An 18,153-nucleotide genomic window follows, 5' to 3' on the forward strand; every position below is an offset into this window, starting at 1 on the left:
GTTTTTATTTTAAAAACAAAACTGCAAAATGGTAAAAACAGACCTCGCAAGGAAGCACTAATAAGCAACAGGTTTATTACAAAACAAAAACTAAAGCGAAAAAAAGCTAGCGCTGCACAAACCCGTTATTCGTTTATTCAGCACAGAAATCAGGGGCCGATAATCAGGAGAGGGTTGCTGGTGTCGATCAGAGTTTTTGAAAAAGTAAAGAAACAGCCGCTTGGGTTTGTGAGGATCTCTGCTTTCCTTAGACTGTGGAGAACAGCGATCCACACCAAACACCAACAGGCAGCTTCACTACCATGTGGCTCCAGATTAACCAGACGCTGCGAGACAGAACAGGATTTCAAACTTGCCCCTAAATTGAAATAAATGAATGAATCCTTAGCTACAATTAATAATGGTGCTTAAATACCTGCATGCACGTCAAATAACTGTATTATACTAAGAATGAATTGCAGCCAGTTGCTATTTTTTCCTGTTAAAATTCAAATCGCCCATATTATTCTGCAAATACAATCGCATCATCATCTCGTTGCTCTATTGATAGATTAGCTATTCGTTCATTAAGATCTGATCAGAAGCAGCTGATCAGTGTGACTTGTTTGCTGCACCCAAGCAGGATTAATCTCAGCAAAGGTGGCGCTCATTTATAGGTGAATTACTCTGAGTTTAGGGGGAATTTTGAAATCCAGGTCTGTCTCAAAGTGTTAATCTGGAGCCATATGGTAACCCCAGCTTCATGCAAATAATTGTACAATCGGTTTGTGCTGCTCTACCAAACATTTGATAACTAATAAGTGGTTAAAAAGCACCTCCCCCCCACCCCCCCACCCCCCAGCATCCCCCCCCAGCCATTTTGGCTCCAGCATCTCCACACTTAACTCGTGATTCAGAGCCAAGATGGCTCCCGTTTCACAACCCGTCTCTCTCCTCTCCAAACCACTGCTCGCCGCCATCCTGAGAATGAGCCTCTTCCCCTTAAGGGGGGAGAGGACCGTAGTAGATTCAAGTCCTGAGAAGGAGACCTGGGGTCAGCCGCAGGTCAGTCCGTCTCCATGCTGGGACTGGAAGCGCCCCTGTCTGACTCTTCCTTAGCACAGGAAGTGACCTCGTCGGCAGGTTCTCCAGGGTTCGCGGCGCTGGTGGGGGGTTTGGGGAGGGCGGGCTGGCGAATTTTGTCCTGGCGCTGGTAGAACAGAACATAGGCAGCGCTGGTCTGGAGACAGAGACAGTGAGGGGGGGGGGAAGAGTTATAAAATCAGGGCTGGAGATAACAGCTAGTCCTGCACCCAGCTTCCCCGAGCTTGGAATTCTCTAAGTCATGCTAATTCCTCATTAGCATCAAATGGCGGGACTATAAGGATAACGAAGGGTTAGACAAATATTTGGAGCACACAGCGAGACGTAACCATAGCGGCTTCGTCAGGCTTTGAAAATCAGAGCTCCCAACAGCAGCGTCAACGTGCGAGACGCACTGTGATACATGCGATGGTCCCATGAGAAATTATTTAAAACGATGGACTAGTTGGTTAAAAACATATTTATTCTTCATTCAAGAACCACATGATGAACTACACCGTGCTTTTGGTCTTGTTTCGTAACACGAAAGACACAGACCTCTATTACGATATACCACGTTAAATGACAGCATCTGACTTCTAGTAAAAAGAAAAACGGTCACCCCCCCCCACTCACCCCCCAGGCACACTCACCATGATCTGATCCTCAGTTGCATAGCTGACCTTGCTGTCATCGAAGTAATACCATTGACCGTTGTCCTTGTTCCTGGCAAAACTGGTATCTGCCGAACATCAACATTTCATTAGCATCTCAGACCCGTCTAGGGAGAAGTTACTGGCAACGCTAGAGTTGAAATGGTCCCAATCTAAACTGCATTTTCGGGTAAGCAATGACGCTCCTCAAGACCCCCCCCCTGTCTACACCGCGCTTGTAGATCTCTCGCTCCGCCCCTTCCTGCTCTGCTCTGGACTCCCCTGAGCTCAGCACCACGTTACTGGATCCTTAGCTGATGCGCTCATATTGGATTCTAGTAGTGTTATTATTATACACAGCATCCTAGTTCATATTGGATTCTAGTAGTGTTATTATTATACACAGCATCCTAGTTCATATTGGATTCTAGTAGTGTTATTATTATACAGAGCATCCTAGTTCATATTGGATTCTAGTAGTGTTATTATTATACAGAGCATCCTAGTTCATATTGGATTCTAGTAGTGTTATTATTATACACTGCATCCTAGTTCATATTGGATTCTAGTAGTGTTATTATTATACAGAGCATCCTAGTTCATATTGGATTCTAGTAGTGTTATTATTATACAGAGCATCCTAGTTCATATTGGATTCTAGTAGTGTTATTATTATACACTGCATCCTAGTTCATATTGGATTCTAGTAGTGTTATTATTATACAGAGCATCCTAGTTCATATTGGATTCTAGTAGTGTTATTATTATACACAGCATCCTAGTTCATATTGGATTCTAGTAGTGTTATTATTATACAGAGCATCCTAGTTCATATTGGATTCTAGTAGTGTTATTATTATACATAGCATCCTAGTTCATATTGGATTCTAGTAGTGTTATTATTATACAGAGCATCCTAGTTCATATTGGATTCTAGTAGTGTTATTATTATACAGAGCATCCTAGTTCATATTGGATTCTAGTAGTGTTATTATAAGTGTCCACGACTCACAGTGTCCGTCCCGAAGCCCCCCATAATGGTTGGACACAGCGATGAGGTCATAGCGGCTGGGGGGCTCCCCTTCCTTCCCCCTCTTCGGAAGGAGGTACCCCGAAAAGTCCAGATCCCTGGGGGTGGTGGTGGGGGAGAGATTTATTATTACAATTAACCAAACTGACATGGGAGAGATTTTTTTTTGTATAAAAATGAAACCAAATAAATACAAAGCAATTCAAAATTTGGATTTCAGAAAACGAAGGCACTTGAAAAAGCCAATGATTTTTGGTTTATTGAGTCCCCCAAAAAGGGTCAAGTTGACGTTTACAGCCGTTCTCATGAGCGACACGACTCCAAGAACGTGCGTGGAGAGTTTACATAGCATGGAAAATAATGTTTAACTCTAGAACAACAGCTTCAAATAGAGATCTTCTTAGATTAGGCTCTGAATCAGTTTGATTCATTCCTGGTTCAATAAGACACCTAAGCTTGTTAGCTAGACACACTGGGGGCTGATCAAGCTGGTAGTAAAACCTGGAATGGGTGACACTGCTGTGCAATAGGAGTCTGATTCCCATCCCTGCACGTACCTGATGGGGAACTCCACGATGGTATCCAGTTTCTCGCGGGAGTACTTTGTGTAGGAGAATCTCTTCAAGTGGATGATCAGCACCTCTGGCAGAGACCACAGATCCAGCTTCTTCGTGGCCAGCTGGTGTTTTTTACAGGTCGGGCAGTACCTGCAAACAAAGACCAGTCAAATCCCACAGCTATTCAACACTGAACAGTGCTGATCAAGCGAGTTCCAAACCCCAGGACTGGGTGCAGCAGCAGCAGCAGCAGGGCTAGTGTGAGTTTGTAACCCTGCTCAAACTCCTGGCTCCTGATCATTTCAATATTAATAATAATAACACTAGACTTCATTGAGGGGAGCTCTGAACCCCAGGACTGGGTGCAGCAGCAGCAGCAGGGCTAGTGTGAGTTTGTAACCCTGCTCAAACTCCTGGCCCCTGATCATTTCAATATTAATAATAATAATAATAATACTAGACTTCATTAAGGGGAGTTCTGAACCCCAGGACTGGGTGCAGCAGCAGCAGCAGCAGCAGCAGCAGGGCTAGTGTGAGTTTCTAACCCTGCTCAAACTCCTGGCTCCTGATCATTTCAATAATAATAATACTAGACTTCACTGAGGGGGAGTTCTGAACCCCAGGACTGGGTGCAGCAGCAGCAGCAGCAGCAGGGCTAGTGTGAGTTTGTAACCCTGCTCAATCTCCTGGCCCCTGATCATTTCAGTATTAATAACAGACTTCATTGAGGCTGCGAGGCTGGCTTCCCCGTGTCAGTCGGGGCACGGCTCTCACCAGGGATTCTCCTCCTCCAGTGTCTCGACGGTGGTGAAGAGCTCGATGCATTGCTGCAGCTTCACCGTCATCTGCTTCAGAGCAAACTCCATGCTCTTGTGCTTGATGAACTTCTGCAAAAAAAAACACAGAGTCAGCACCCGCAGCTCTATCTATCTATCTATCATTATTATTATTTAGAAAAGGGCTTGATACATAAGAAAGTTTACAAACGAGAGGAGGCCATTCAGCCCATCTTGCTTGTTTGGTTGTTAGTAGCTTATTGATCCCAGAATCTCATCAAGCAGCTTCTTGAAGGATCCCAGGGTGTCAGCTTCAACAACATTACTGGGGAGTTGGTTCTAGCCCCTCACATTCTCTGTGTAAAAAAGTGCCTCCTATTTTCTGTTCTGAATGCCCCTTTATCTAATCTCCATTTGTGACCCCTGGTCCTTGTTTCTTTTTTCAGGTCAAAAAAGTCCCCTGGGTCGACATTGTCTACACCGTTTTTGAATGTTTGAATCAGATCGCCGCGTACACGCCTTCACAGACACTGTATCCGTTTCCTTCGAGGTTTCTGAACCTACCTCTGCTTCAGCCTCGTTGTAGTATTTCTTCTTCATCTCTGGATCCCAGTCAATAGCAACGTAAGGTTGAGCTGAGGAGAGAACACAGCATAGGTCACATGGGAGGAGGGCGAGGCATCCTTCTCTCTATCCTGGAGTGTCTCAAACTTGACATCCTAAAACCTGGTGGGACATTGCAAAGTAAATCTCCAACACAGGGGAGAGGGGAAGGGGAAGGGGAGGGGAGGGGAAAAACGCGCTGGTCTGCTTGACTTAAATAAAAATGACGGAATGCAATGCTCACAGTTGAAGGAAAAGCCGCTCCCTTCCTCCCCCAGCCCCCTCTCCGTGGTCGCGTTGGCGTTGACGGCCTGGATCGTGAACAACGGCTTCTTCCTCTTCCTGGGTCGCCGCTTCCTCTTGGCCTGGCTCTCGATTGGAGGGGTGCCGTCGGTGGGCGGGCCATCCTCTTCCGAACGGGGGCTCTTCATTGGCTGCTGGCTGTCTGCGTCCCCGCCAGCCCCCTGGGACGGGCTCTCCTCGCCGCTGCTCCCCTGCTCTGCCTCGCTATTGGACGGCGCCGACTGCAGCTCCGGGTCCCCCGGTTCGGCTGGTTTATCCGATTGGTTCTCCTCCGACTCCGAGCCCTCCCCTCGCTCGCGATTGGAGGGGCCGGGTTGCTCCGCCTCCTCCGTTTCCTCATCGTCTGATTGGAGGAAAAAAAAGGCATTTACAGTAGCATGAAGTTAGATGAACTGGTTTTTTTTCTTGGTAATATAAAAAAGTGTTCTCTCCCCCCATATTAAGGTGGGCTGGTCCGTTTGTAGATGCTGAAGCTGTTGTGCTGTACAGATCGTGTTGGGCTATACTGTGCCGTACCTTCGCTGAAGCCATTGGTTTGCATATTGTACAGATCTTCCTCCTGCCTGTCCTCCTCGTCCACCTCCTCCTCTTCCTCAGACGGGTCAGGGGGTCGGACGTAGCGGCTGAAACGAGAATTCAGATTTTAAATTTCAAGCACAGTGATCTTACAGCTGGGGAAAAATAACAAACAGCATCCTTCCATGCAGATTTTAAGGCTTTTCCGAGCGCACAAATGCTGGAGACATGTACACACTTAGTGCTGCAGTTTGTCAGTCCAGTGATGTCTGAATCAGGGGAATCCCATTGCACAGCAGTTTGATCCATTCCTGGTTTCACTAGGAGTTTAATCAGACAGGCCTGAGCTTGTTACCTGTACACACTGTGGCCCCATTTGTTTAGAAGAAACAGTTAAATGCGTGTAGCTGTTTATGTAGGCAGTGTGGAGTAGTGGTTAGGACTCTGGACTCTTGACCGGAGGGTCGTGGGTTCAATCCCAGGTGGGGGGACACTGCTGCTGTACCCTTGAGCAAGGTACTTTACCTAGATTGCTCCAGTGAAAAACCCAACTGTATAAATGGGTAATTGTATGTAAAAAATAATGTGATATCTTGTAACAATTGTAAGTCACCCTGGATAAGGGGGTCTGCTAAGAAATAAATAATAATAATAATAATAATAATAATAAAGCTGTTCAGTGTAACTAACTATAACTGGAACCACTTGAACTGTACTTGAACATAATATAATTGTAACATCATTAAACAATGCTGCTGTAATTGCAGTTCGATCTGACCGCAGGACTGACAGAGTTTCAGCGACATTTTAATGCGTTTCGTCAGAGATATGTTTCTTTGGCTGTGCAAACACCGTGTGATCTCTGGTTAGGAGAGTGTGCGGCGAGACTCACGCTAGGCGCTGCAGGAAAGCCTGGTACAGCTGCTCTCTGCCGCACTGCCCGCGCGCCACGGAGATCAGGAGGGGGTGACCGAACAGGGAGGTGCTGTAGCTGCCGCTGCCCGTGCTGTAATCGCGATAGTGAGATCTCTCCCGCAGGTAGAGAGCCAGCACCACCTCCTCCCCATCCTCATCCAGAGAACCACTGCTCAATTCATACCTGCAGGGGAGCGGGGAGGGAGGAAAAGGGTAGAGAAGAAGACTTAATGCATTCTTTAGTAAGAATAATTGAAACAGTGCTAAAAAGCTTGACGCGATGTCAGCTCCAAGTAACACAAACTACACTGTGTTTGATACGACATTCAGAGGGCTGGATCGCATCAATATCAGGGTCTAGTGCTGTATATTATAAAGACATTTCAGAGGGCTGGATCGCATCAATATCAGGGTCTAGCGCTGTATATTATAAAGACATTTCAGAGGGCTGGATCACATCAATATCAGGGTCTAGTGCTATATATTATAAAGACATTTCAGAGGGCTGGATCGCATCAATATCAGGGTCTAGTGCTGTATATTATAAAGACATTTCAGAGGGCTGGATGGTGTCAATATCAGGGTCTAGTGCTATATATTATAAAGACATTTCAGAGGGCTGGATTGCATCAATATCAGGGTCTAGTGCTGTATATTATAAAGACATTTCAGAGGGCTGGATCACATCAATATCAGGGTCTAGCGCTGTATATTATAAAGACATTTCAGAGGGCTGGATCGCATCAATATCAGGGTCTAGCGCTGTATATTATAAAGACATTTCAGACGGCTGGATCGCATCAATATCAGGGTCTAGTGCTGTATATTATAAAGACATTTCAGAGGGCTGGATCACATCAATATCAGGGTCTAGTGCTATATATTATAAAGACATTTCAGAGGGCTGGATCGCATCAATATCAGGGTCTAGTGCTGTATATTATAAAGACATTTCAGAGGGCTGGATCGCATCAATATCAGGGTCTAGTGCTGTATATTATAAAGACATTTCAGAGGGCTGGATCACATCAATATCAGGGTCTAGTGCTGTATATTATAAAGACATTTCAGAGGACTGGATCGCATCAATATCAGGGTCTAGTGCTGTATATTATAAAGACATTTCAGAGGGCTGGATCACAGTATACATTATAAATAAACAGGAAACCTACACAAAAATATCGTCCCGGTCCAGAATACAGACGAGCGCCTCGTCGTTCTGGTAGATCTTATAGAATCTGTGATTGAACACATCGGCGACCACCATCTGAGACACAGAGACACACAGGAGTGAGACAGATACGTGCAGAAGCACAGGACTGGAAACAGTGTGGAGTAGTGGTCAGGGCTCTGGAATCTTGACCGGAGGGTCATGGGTTCAATCCCAGGTGGGGGACACTGCTGCTGTACCCTTAAGCAAGGTACTTTACCTAGATTGCTCCAGTAAAAACCCAACTGTATAAATGGGTAATTGTATGTAAAAATAATGTGATATCTTGTAACAATTGTAAGTCGCCCTGGATAAGGGCGTCTGCTAAGAAATAAATAATAATAATAAATAATAAAACTATTTTCAAATCCACAGGCACGGCTATTAGATTAGAAAAGTTTACCACTGTATTTTTGTACTGTAGTTTTCCTCATGGTTCAATTTTGCATTTACTATAGTTTACCCTGTTTTTTTTTTTTTAAAAAACACGCTTTCACTGTGCATTATTACTCTTTGCTGTGCTGCTTTGATGGCTTTTATAAGGGTTAGTTTGTATTTTAATATGCTTTACCAGACCTCTCTGTGCTTTACAATGCTTCCCTATGCTTTACCAGACCTCTCTGTGCTTTACAATGCTTCCCTATGCTTTACCAGACCTCTCTGTGCTTTACAATGCTTCCCTATGCTTTACCAGACCTCTCTGTGCTTTACAATGCTTCCCTATGCTTTACCAGACCTCTCTGTGCTTCAATGCTTCCCTATGCTTTACCAAACCTCTCTGTGCTTTACAATGCTTCCCTATGCTTTACCAGACCTCTCTGTGCTTTACAATGCTTCCCTATGCTTTACCAGACCTCTCTGTGCTTTACAATGCTTCCCTATGCTTTACCACACCTCTCTGTGCTTTACAATGCTTCCCTATGCTTTACCACACCTCTCTGTGCTTTACAATGCTTCCCTATGCTTTACCAGACCTCTCTGTGCTTTACAATGCTTCCCTATGCTTTACCAGACCTCTCTGTGCTTTACAATGCTTCCCTATGCTTTACCAGACCTCTCTGTGCTTTACAATGCTTTCACTGGGCTTCACTACACTTTGCTGTGCTTTTACATTGGTACGCTTGTCCCGCCCCCTCATCTCACCTGATTGGCAGGAACGCTGGTCTGTCGAGACAGAGCTGTGCAGAGATCTGACACCTTGCCAGCCTTGGGGACGAGCAGTCTGTGCTGAAACAGGAAGGACAAACACACCGAGACTCAATCCCAGACACTGTGCTTATGAGACTGCTCTGGATTTAGTGTTAGGTTCTCCTCCTAATATCTTTTAATATATTTATTACAAAAATTTTGCATCACCTAGAATTTTAGGACTGAGACAGTTTAAAAAAATATAGTAATATTAATAATAATAATAATAATAATAATAATAATAATAATAATAATAATAAGCAGGTTTCATTCGACTTAACGAAGCAAAATGAGTTCATTCTAGAGGGGGATGCTAAACTTTTGTCGAGAGCTGTGCTTTACAGTTTAATGTTTCAAAGCAGTGGTTCTGGGCTCTGTTGCTCCTGCAGTATTAAGCAGACTTTCTCTAAATCTAATAAAGTATTATAAATTACAATTAAAATTGCTGTTAATTACAATGCAATTTTGAGTTCATTTACAATTACAGGTGCAATTATGCTGCACTAAAAAGCAACGTAAACCACTAGACACATTAACACGGTTAATTTGTTTATTCTAGATAACCCAGAAATACTAATCGCAGGTACAGAAACGTAGTATTTTTTTTTTCGGAATCGTACAATTACTTGTAAATAATTACAAATTGCAATTCACCCATGTTTGGCTTGAACAGCTTTCTTCGTTCCATTAAAATCATTTGACAATGTGAACTTTCACCTCTGCCAGCTTCCCCCTCGAACCCACGTAAGTACTGAGATCTCCTACCTGCACCGGTTTGGCCGCGGGATCGAGAGACACGAAGAAGACCTCCATGACCCGCTCCTTGCTGACGGGCAGCGGCACGCTCAGGTAGCAGAAGGGGTCGAAGGTCACGGACACCATGCCGCACTGCGGACACACCAGCGTGGATTTGAAGAGGCCGTGGAGTGTGTCCACGATGACGGAGTCGTTTCGACGCTGGTGGTTCCGCCACGCCTCCTCCGCCACTTCCTGCAGACAGACAGACAGACAGACAGACAGACAGACAGACAGACAGACAGGCAGCATCCACACAGACAGACACGCAGACAGGCAGGCAGACACGCAGACACGCAGACAGCATCCACACAGACAGACACGCAGACAGACAGACAGCATCCACACAGACAGACACGCAGACAGACAGACAGCATCCACACAGACAGACACGCAGACAGACAGACAGCATCCACACAGACAGACACGCAGACAGACAGACAGACAGACAGCATCCACAGACAGACACGCAGACAGGCAGACAGACAGACAGCATCCACAGACAGACACGCAGACAGGCAGCATCCACACAGACAGACAGACAGACAGACAGACAGGCAGACAGACAGACAGGCAGACAGACAGACAGCATCCACAGACAGACACGCAGACAGGCACGCAGACACGCAGACAGACAGACAGCATCCACACAGACAGACACGCAGACAGACAGACAGCATCCACACAGACAGACAAGCAGACAGACAGGCAGACGAATGATCAGGATGAATCTTAATGGAACAGCCAATGTAATGTCAGTAAAAAATATCAGCGCTAGAGGTTGTATAATTCTCTAGTTACATTTCACAGAAACCATGAAACAAATGCATCCATCATCTGTAACCGCCACACAGGCCTGGAATCGAACCCAGGATCCTGGAGCTGTGAGGTAGCAGCGCTAACCACCACGGCAAACACAGCCCTACAGATAAATGATCCCCGACTGTCCATTCTGCTCGAGTCGCGGGGTCGTGTTCTGTACCTGGTCAGGACGCTCCTCTGCATCTCTCAGTTCAATATATTCCTTGTTTTTGACCCGGTTCAGGTCCTCGTGGAGCCCGTCCAATAGGAAGGACAGCAGCTCCTGGGAGTCGTGCTGCTGGTAGCCCAGGAACTGGGAGGCAAAGTGACCCACCTTCGTCTGGAGAGGAGAGGAGAAGCGAGACACAGAAACGGGTTAAAACGAACAAAGGCATTTACTACACCCACCACTCTGTGACATTACTCCTGGTGCGAAGCGTTTTAAACATACAGTTTAGTTTTACTCCTAAGCGAGTATTAAAAGGGATTTCTAACAGGGCCCCCCCCCCCGGCTGTACCTTGAAGATGCGGGGAGCCACAGAGCAGTGCCTCCCAGACCACATCTGCTTGATGAGGTCAGCGTACGCCTCGGCGATCTCTCCCTTCATTCCCAGCGGGTTTGTGAAGTTCAGCTCCTCCAGGTACAAGCTGCACAGGAAGTACTCCGTCAGGGGGGGCGTGTTACTGAGACACTGCGCGAGACAAACGAGCGTTAGCGACTGACAGACAGAGACAGACAGAGCAGCACTGGGGTCAAATGATGCTACCAAGGCTGTGTTCTGGGGTCAGTTATGATCAGGAGGCTTGGTGGTCCGCTGGCTTGTTACCAGGAGCTTCCCAGTTCAATCCCAGCCACTGTGTGTGACCCTGAGCGAGTCACTTCACCTCCTTGTGCTCCGTCCTTCGCATAAGACGTAAAACAAACGAGCTCCTATTGGAAGTGACTCTGCAGCAGCAGTTGTTGATGATGCAGAGTTCACCCCCCTAGTCTGTGTAAGTCGCTTTGCATATAAAGTCTGCTAAATTACTAATTAATAATGATTACAATTACAATGATATTTTGCATCAGCCTATAGAACAAACTCATCGTGCTTCATAGAGTCCAGTAAAAGCTGCTGAATAATGTCCCCTTGTTAACATATTGAATCACACCCCCTCTATATAGAATGAACTCCCTCAGCTTCATAGAGTCCAATGAAAGCTGCTGAATAATGTTCCCTTGTTAACATATTGAATCACACACCCTCTATATAGAATGAACTCCCTCAGCTTCATAGAGTCCAATGAAAGCTGCTGAATAATGTTCCCTTGTTAACATATTGAATTCCACACCCTCTATATAGAATGAACTCCCTCAGCTTCATAGAGTCCAATGAAAGCTGCTGAATAATGTTCCCTTGTTAACATATTGAATTCCACCCCCTCTATATAGAATGAACTCCTTCAGCTTCATAGAGTCCAATGAAAGCTGCTGAATAATGTTCCCTTGTTAACATATTGAATCACACCCCCTCTATATAGAATGAACTCCCTCAGCTTCATAGAGTCCAATGAAAGCTGCTGAATAATGTTCCCTTGTTAACATATTGAATCACACCCCCTCTATATAGAATGAACTCCCTCAGCTTCATAGAGTCCAATGAAAGCTGCTGAATAATGTTCCCTTGTTAACATACTGAATCACACCCCCTCTATATAGAATGAACTCCCTCAGCTTCATAGAGTCCAATGAAAGCTGCTGAATAATGTTCCCTTGTTAACATATTGAATCACACCCCCTCTATATAGAATGAACTCCCTCAGCTTCATAGAGTCCAATGAAAGCTGCTGAATAATGTTCCCTTGTTAACATATTGAATCACACACCCTCTATATAGAATGAACTCCCTCAGCTTCATAGAGTCCAATGAAAGCTGTTGAATAATGTTCCCTTGTTAACATATTGAATCACACCCCCTCTATATAGAATGAACTCCCTCAGCTTCATAGAGTCCAATGAAAGCTGCTGAATAATGTTCCCTTGTTAACATATTGAATTCCACACCCTCTATATAGAATGAACTCCCTCAGCTTCATAGAGTCCAATGAAAGCTGCTGAATAATGTTCCCTTGTTAACATATTGAATCACACACCCTCTATATAGAATGAACTCCCTCAGCTTCATAGAGTCCAATGAAAGCTGCTGAATAATGTTCCCTTATTAACATATTGAATTCCACCTCCTCTATATAGAATGAACTCCCTCAGCTTCATAGAGTCCAATGAAAGCTGCTGAATAATGTTCCCTTGTTAACATATTGAATCACACCCCCTCTATATAGAATGAACTCCCTCAGCTTCATAGAGTCCAATGAAAGCTGCTGAATAATGTTCCCTTGTTAACATACTGAATCACACCCCATCTATATAGAATGAACTCCCTCAGCTTCATAGAGTCCAATGAAAGCTGCTGAATAATGTTCCCTTGTTAACATATTGAATCACACACCCTCTATATAGAATGAACTCCCTCAGCTTCATAGAGTCCAATGAAAGCTGCTGAATAATGTTCCCTTGTTAACATATTGAATCACACACCGCTTTGGAGTTTCCCAGATGCGTTTACCTGCAGTGCTGAGTTCATAAAGCAGGTGTTTCCCAGGTTGGTGAGCCCACACACCCCAGGCTGCCCTTGGTACAAGTCCTGCTCATCCAGAGAGTTCCTGCTGACACAACAGCAAACGACAAGGCGAGACTTAACAAGGACAGACTCTGGGGAGCAGGGAGAGAGCTGGTAGGATTGGAACAATAAATAATTTGCCGTGATTGATAATCTGTTTAATCGTCATTATTTACTGAACTGAAAAAAAAAAATGGCCGGACCATACTGGGTACAGCAGCGGGGATGGGAATCAGACTCCTATTGCACAGCAGTTTCCATTCCATTCCAGGTTTTACAACCAGCTTGATCAACCACAGTGGGTCTAGGTAACAATCTCTGGTGCGTCTGATTAAAATCAGGAATGGATCAGACCGCTCTGCAACGGGAGTCTTGCTTCAATCCCTACAGCAGTCCAGGCTGGTCACTAGTACAGCACTAGGGACCGCTGGCAGGAGGGGGCACTCACGTGATCTGTGGTCGGGAGCTCGGCCACGTGCCGTCCGTGTTCCTGGTTTCTATGATCAACGTCTGAGAGGAAAAACAACAGGCGTGTCAGACACACCTCCCCCAACGCACATTCCACAAGAAACATAAAACCACTTCAATAAAATATTTCAGCAAACTTATATCACATATAATATACAGTAAAAAAAGGGGGCATGGAAATTGATTTTAAAAGACTGGTTATTATTTATTTCTTAGCAGACGCCCTTATCCAGGGAGACTTACAATTGTTACAAGATATCACATTATTTTTACATACAATTCCCCATTTATACAGTTGGGTTTTTTACTGGAGCAATCTCGGTAAAGTACCTTGCTCAAGGGTACAGCAGCAGTGTCCCCCCCACCTGGGATTGAACCCACGACCCTCCGGTCAAGAGTCCAGAGCCCTAACCACTACTCCACACTGCTGCCCTGTTATCAAACAGGGGTGTGACAACATACTAATGTCACACACACACACAGCGTCTGCGTGCCTCACCATGCCTGGTCCCAGGCAGGCCTCCAGGGCGCTCAGGTGGGTGTTCCTCAGCCTCTCGCAGCTCGTATCCGAGCTCTTCATCCACAGACGCGTCTCTGCGCTGGGGGGGACCTCGAAGAGACGTCTCATCTCCTTCTGAATCGCATCTGAACAGGAAGAGGAGAGAGAGAGAGCGAGCGAGACAGAGAGAGAGCGAGACAGAGAGAGAGCGCGAGCGAGCCAGAGACAGAGACAGAGAGCGAGAGAGAGAGAGTGAGACAGAGAGAGAGAGAGTGAGACAGAGAGAGAGAGAGTGAGACAGAGAGAGAGAGAGTGAGACAGAGAGAGAGAGAGTGAGACAGAGAGAGAGAGAGTGAGACAGAGAGAGAGAGAGTGAGACAGAGAGAGAGAGGAGATCAAAACAGAGTAAATTCAACTACCATGGCTTCCGGTAGACTTTTGTAGTAGGCCAGGCAAAACCTTTGACCAAAGCTCTATTTATACAGTAGTTAGGGAAAAAAAAAATATTAGAACACCCCACTGCTTCTGTTTTGGTTTGTTGCTCATGTATTTTTGCCCCCACATTGTTCCAGGAATGGAAATAAAGACTCCTATTGCATAGCAGTTTGAACAAGCTCAGGTGTGTCTTATTAAACTCACAGTAAAACCCGGACTGGATCGCACTGCAATGCAACGGGAGTCTTATTCACATCCCTGCTTATTGCTGACAGTGCAAGTGTTTACATAGCCTGATCTATTTAACATTCAGTTATACAGTCATTTATACAATAGTGACCTCGCGATGTCCTTTCTGAGTGCTTACAAGCATTCCCAAGGAGGGTAAATTTAACCATCAGTCAGGACATCAGGTTCAAACCAGTGCTTCTATTACCTATAGTGTCGACGCGGCTGATCTGGGCAGTAACTGTGTTCTCCATGTTGCTGTGCAAACACAGGAAAATCTCCACAGGATAGATCTCAACCTTCAGAGTGTTGGGCAACTCAACGACCTGAAAACAGAAAGCCAGTGTTTCAGATCCAGCACCTGCTGGTCCGGTTAGAGGAGGGAGGAGGGAGGAGGGAGGGGAGGGGAGAGGGGGTCTTACCTTGCGCTCCAAGGCTGGCTGTTCGGACACAGTGCCGTACCAGGCCTGTAGTTTGTGCCAGGCCTCCGCGGGCACCAGGATAAAGTCCTCGTCTTCTACCAGCTGGTCCTTCAGCCGGTGCGACTCCAGATCTGAGGGGACAGACACAGGACGGTCAGCACGACAAGATCGCTTTTCTGTTTTGAATTTATTTGTCAACTAGTTTGTCCGCGCCAGAGAAAATACCACAGGCAGGTGCGAATTACTAATTACTAATACAGCCAACCTGGGAGTCTCTCTCAGTGTCTTTAAAAGAAAAAGACTTCTAGTGGAAACGTTTGCCGTTGAATTTAAGAAGTTTCTTTCAGTGTTTCTATTGAAGACGCTGAGAAAGACTTCTAGTGGAAACGTTTGCCGTTGAATTTATGAAGTTTCTTTCAGTGTTTCTATTGAAGACGCTGAGAAAGACTTCTAGTGGAAACGCTTGCCATTGAATTTATGAAGTTTCTTTCAGTGTTTCTATTGAAGACGCTGAGAAAGACTTCTAGTGGAAACGTTTGCCGTTGAATTTATGAAGTTTCTTTCAGTGTTTCTATTGAAGATGCTGAGAAAGACTTCTAGTGGAAACGTTTGTCGTTGAATTTATGAAGTTTCTTTCAGTGTTTCTATTGAAGACGCTGAGAAAGACTTCTAGTGGAAACGTTTGCCGTTGAATTTATGAAGTTTCTTTCAGTGTTTCTATTGAAGATGCTGAGAAAGACTTCTAGTGGAAACGTTTGTCGTTGAATTTATGAAGTTTCTTTCAGTGTTTCTATTGAAGACGCTGAGAAAGACTTCTAGTGGAAACGTTTGCCGTTGAATTTATGAAGTTTCATTCAGTGTTTCTATTGAAGACGCTGAGAAAGACTTCTAGTGGAAACGTTTGCCATTGAATTTATGAAGTTTCTTTCAGTGTTTCTATTGAAGACGCTGAGAAAGACTTCTAGTGGAAACGCACAGTATGAAGGACGCTGTTTACTCACCCTGGAAAAGTTCTGTGTTGTCAATCTGCCCGGGGAAAGAGGAGGAATTCTGGTCTCCAGCGGCCACGTATTCCTTCCATTGTGTGAACCAGCGCTTCTCCAAGAGGTACCTGCGAGGGAGGAAAGCAGAGACTCTGTCAATGAAAGTGATACTGATGGAGGGGGAAAGTGAAACTGAAGAGAGAGAGAGAGAGAGAGAGACAGAGAGGAGAGACAGACAGACAGACAGACAGACAGAGGAGAGAGAGACAGACAGACAGAGAGGAGAGAGAGAGAGAGACACAGAGAGGAGAGAGAGGAGACAGAGAGGAGAGAGACAGACAGACAGGAGAGGAGAGAGAGAGAGACAGATAGACAGAGAGGAGAGAGAGGAGACAGAGAGAGAGAGAGACAGAGAGGAGAGAGAGAGAGAGAGACAGAGACAGAGAGAGACAGAGAGACAGAGACAGAGAGAGAGGAATCAGAAGCCATCAGGAGCTAATCAAGCTCCTAGTAAAACCTGGAAAGGCTGAAACATCCCTGCGGTTGCTTCAACCAGTTTTCTGGTCCTGAGAATACCGCTAAAAGTGGTTGATGTAATTAAATCCAGCTTTGACTGACTCCACCCTCCCTTTTCGGTAATGCTGCGCTTTAAAATCCTGCTATATACAAGAATCAAAACCGAAACTTAAGATACTGGAATGCAATCCTTCATAATAAAAGGTATCGTTATTGGCCTGGTGCGTTAAATCAGACGTAGCAAGAGAGGAGTAATGGTTAGAGCTCTGGACTCTTGACCGGAGGGTTGTGGGTTCAATCCCAGGTGGGGGACACTGCTGTTGTACCCTTGAGCAAGGTACTTTACCTAGATTGCTCCAGTAAAAACCCAACTGTATAAATGGGTAATTGTATATAAAAATAATGTGATATCTTGTAACAATTGTAAGTCGCCCTGGATAAGGGCGTCTGCTAAGAAATAAATAAGAAGAAGAAGAAGAAGAATCGTAAACAATTGTGTTTTTATAATTAATTTTCTAGCATTTTGTCGCTTTTTTTTCAAAAAAAAAATGACACACCACTGGCTGTGGTTTGATTAAATCGTAGTAACTCGTATTCTGGTCCGGGAGACGTACAAACTGCTTATACAGAAGACCAATAATAGTTACACAGAATTACTAAACAGTTTCACGTCGCTTACTTCCTTGTTGTAACAAGACTTCGTGGATTGTGGGTTGGTACAAGTCGAAAATGAAAACAGAATTTTTTTTTTCCCCCCCCATCATATCTTCAAATTTAAAATAAAAGCAGCGGAATATAGGTTTGTAAATACTGATGCTGCGATTTAAAAAAAAAAAAAAAAAAGGGATTTCATGTTTTTGAAACGGGGAGACGCCAAACTCGATGTGAGAGAGACAGCGAGCTACACCTGACGCTGAAATATTGTGAATCACACCTGTCGTTGGTTTGTAAAGCGTTTTATTTTATTTTTTAATTCCTTTCAACACACAAAAACAGTGCTCCGTGGGGATACAAACAACGGCTCTGGATGTGTATTTATTTACAGTCCGGTCATCCCGGGAAACACAGGATAATCTATCCGGGGACCCCAAAATCTGGAGTCACAGAAGTGGATGGGGTCTGTCTTACCAGCTGTGCCCGGCTCGGAGCTCCTGATCCCGCACAAGCCCTTCGATCTCCCGTCGCTGGGTCTCAAGCCCCGGTACTTCGGTCGCTGTACTTTCAGGAGCCGCCGCCTCCGCCATTATCGCTGGAAAGCACTGAACTGCGGAACTGCGAGCGAGCAGGAAGCTGTCGCCGGTGACTGCTTCCTGTTGGGTGTGGCGATGGCGGAGGAGTGGGAGACAGCGGCGGACATATTGAGTGTGGCGTCCTGTTTAAAGTTAGATTGTGGGACACGAGTTTGTTCTCGTAAAAAAAAAAAACCTTCCTCACCACAGGCGTGTTATCTCATTGGCTATTCGTGCTGCCAGGAAACTCGGTTGAATTTGACAGCCGTTGGAGGAAGTTGAAGCATTTGAAGAAATATATTAC

At 45.2% G+C, this 18,153-nt stretch overlaps 1 protein-coding gene across 2 annotated transcripts; it reads right to left on the minus strand.

The window, feature by feature from the left end:
* Nucleotides 1–843: 843 nt before the first annotated feature.
* Nucleotides 844–17,982, minus strand: usp11 (ubiquitin specific peptidase 11). 2 transcript variants are annotated; one of them, XM_059017496.1, is made up of 21 exons: nucleotides 17,749–17,982; nucleotides 16,123–16,232; nucleotides 15,122–15,252; nucleotides 14,908–15,025; nucleotides 14,037–14,182; nucleotides 13,518–13,579; nucleotides 13,016–13,115; nucleotides 10,928–11,101; nucleotides 10,591–10,749; nucleotides 9,579–9,803; nucleotides 8,769–8,852; nucleotides 7,588–7,682; nucleotides 6,393–6,599; nucleotides 5,501–5,607; nucleotides 4,926–5,327; nucleotides 4,643–4,713; nucleotides 4,077–4,189; nucleotides 3,303–3,452; nucleotides 2,728–2,843; nucleotides 1,716–1,804; nucleotides 844–1,219 (listed from the first exon to the last, which is right to left on the minus strand). In XM_059017496.1, exons 1-21 carry the CDS (start codon nucleotides 17,862–17,864, stop codon nucleotides 1,046–1,048), a joined length of 2,949 nt encoding a protein of 982 aa, XP_058873479.1. In that variant the 5' UTR covers nucleotides 17,865–17,982; the 3' UTR covers nucleotides 844–1,045. The 2 variants fall into 2 exon arrangements, with proteins under 2 accessions (XP_058873479.1, XP_058873480.1); XM_059017497.1 differs by having other exon boundaries at nucleotides 13,016–13,112; nucleotides 17,749–17,981.
* Nucleotides 17,983–18,153: the final 171 nt, after the last annotated feature.

The sequence above is a fragment of the Acipenser ruthenus genome, chromosome 56, assembly GCF_902713425.1.
Source record: "Acipenser ruthenus chromosome 56, fAciRut3.2 maternal haplotype, whole genome shotgun sequence".
NCBI lineage: Eukaryota > Metazoa > Chordata > Actinopteri > Acipenseriformes > Acipenseridae > Acipenser > Acipenser ruthenus.

What these genes read in the sequence shown, in the direction of transcription:
- usp11 (XM_059017496.1), bottom strand. Translation starts at nt 17,864, where the DNA reads ATGGCGGAGGCGGCGGCTCCTGAAAGTACAGCGACCGAAGTACCGGGG. An exon ending in ATCGTGGAGTTCCCCATCAG is followed by an intron (nt 2,844 to 3,302) that starts GTACGTGCAGGG and finishes CACCACCCCCAG; the next exon opens with GGATCTGGACTTTTCGGGGT. An exon ending in GGGGCTTCGGGACGGACACT is followed by an intron (nt 1,805 to 2,727) that starts GTGAGTCGTGGA and finishes GATGTTCGGCAG; the next exon opens with ATACCAGTTTTGCCAGGAAC.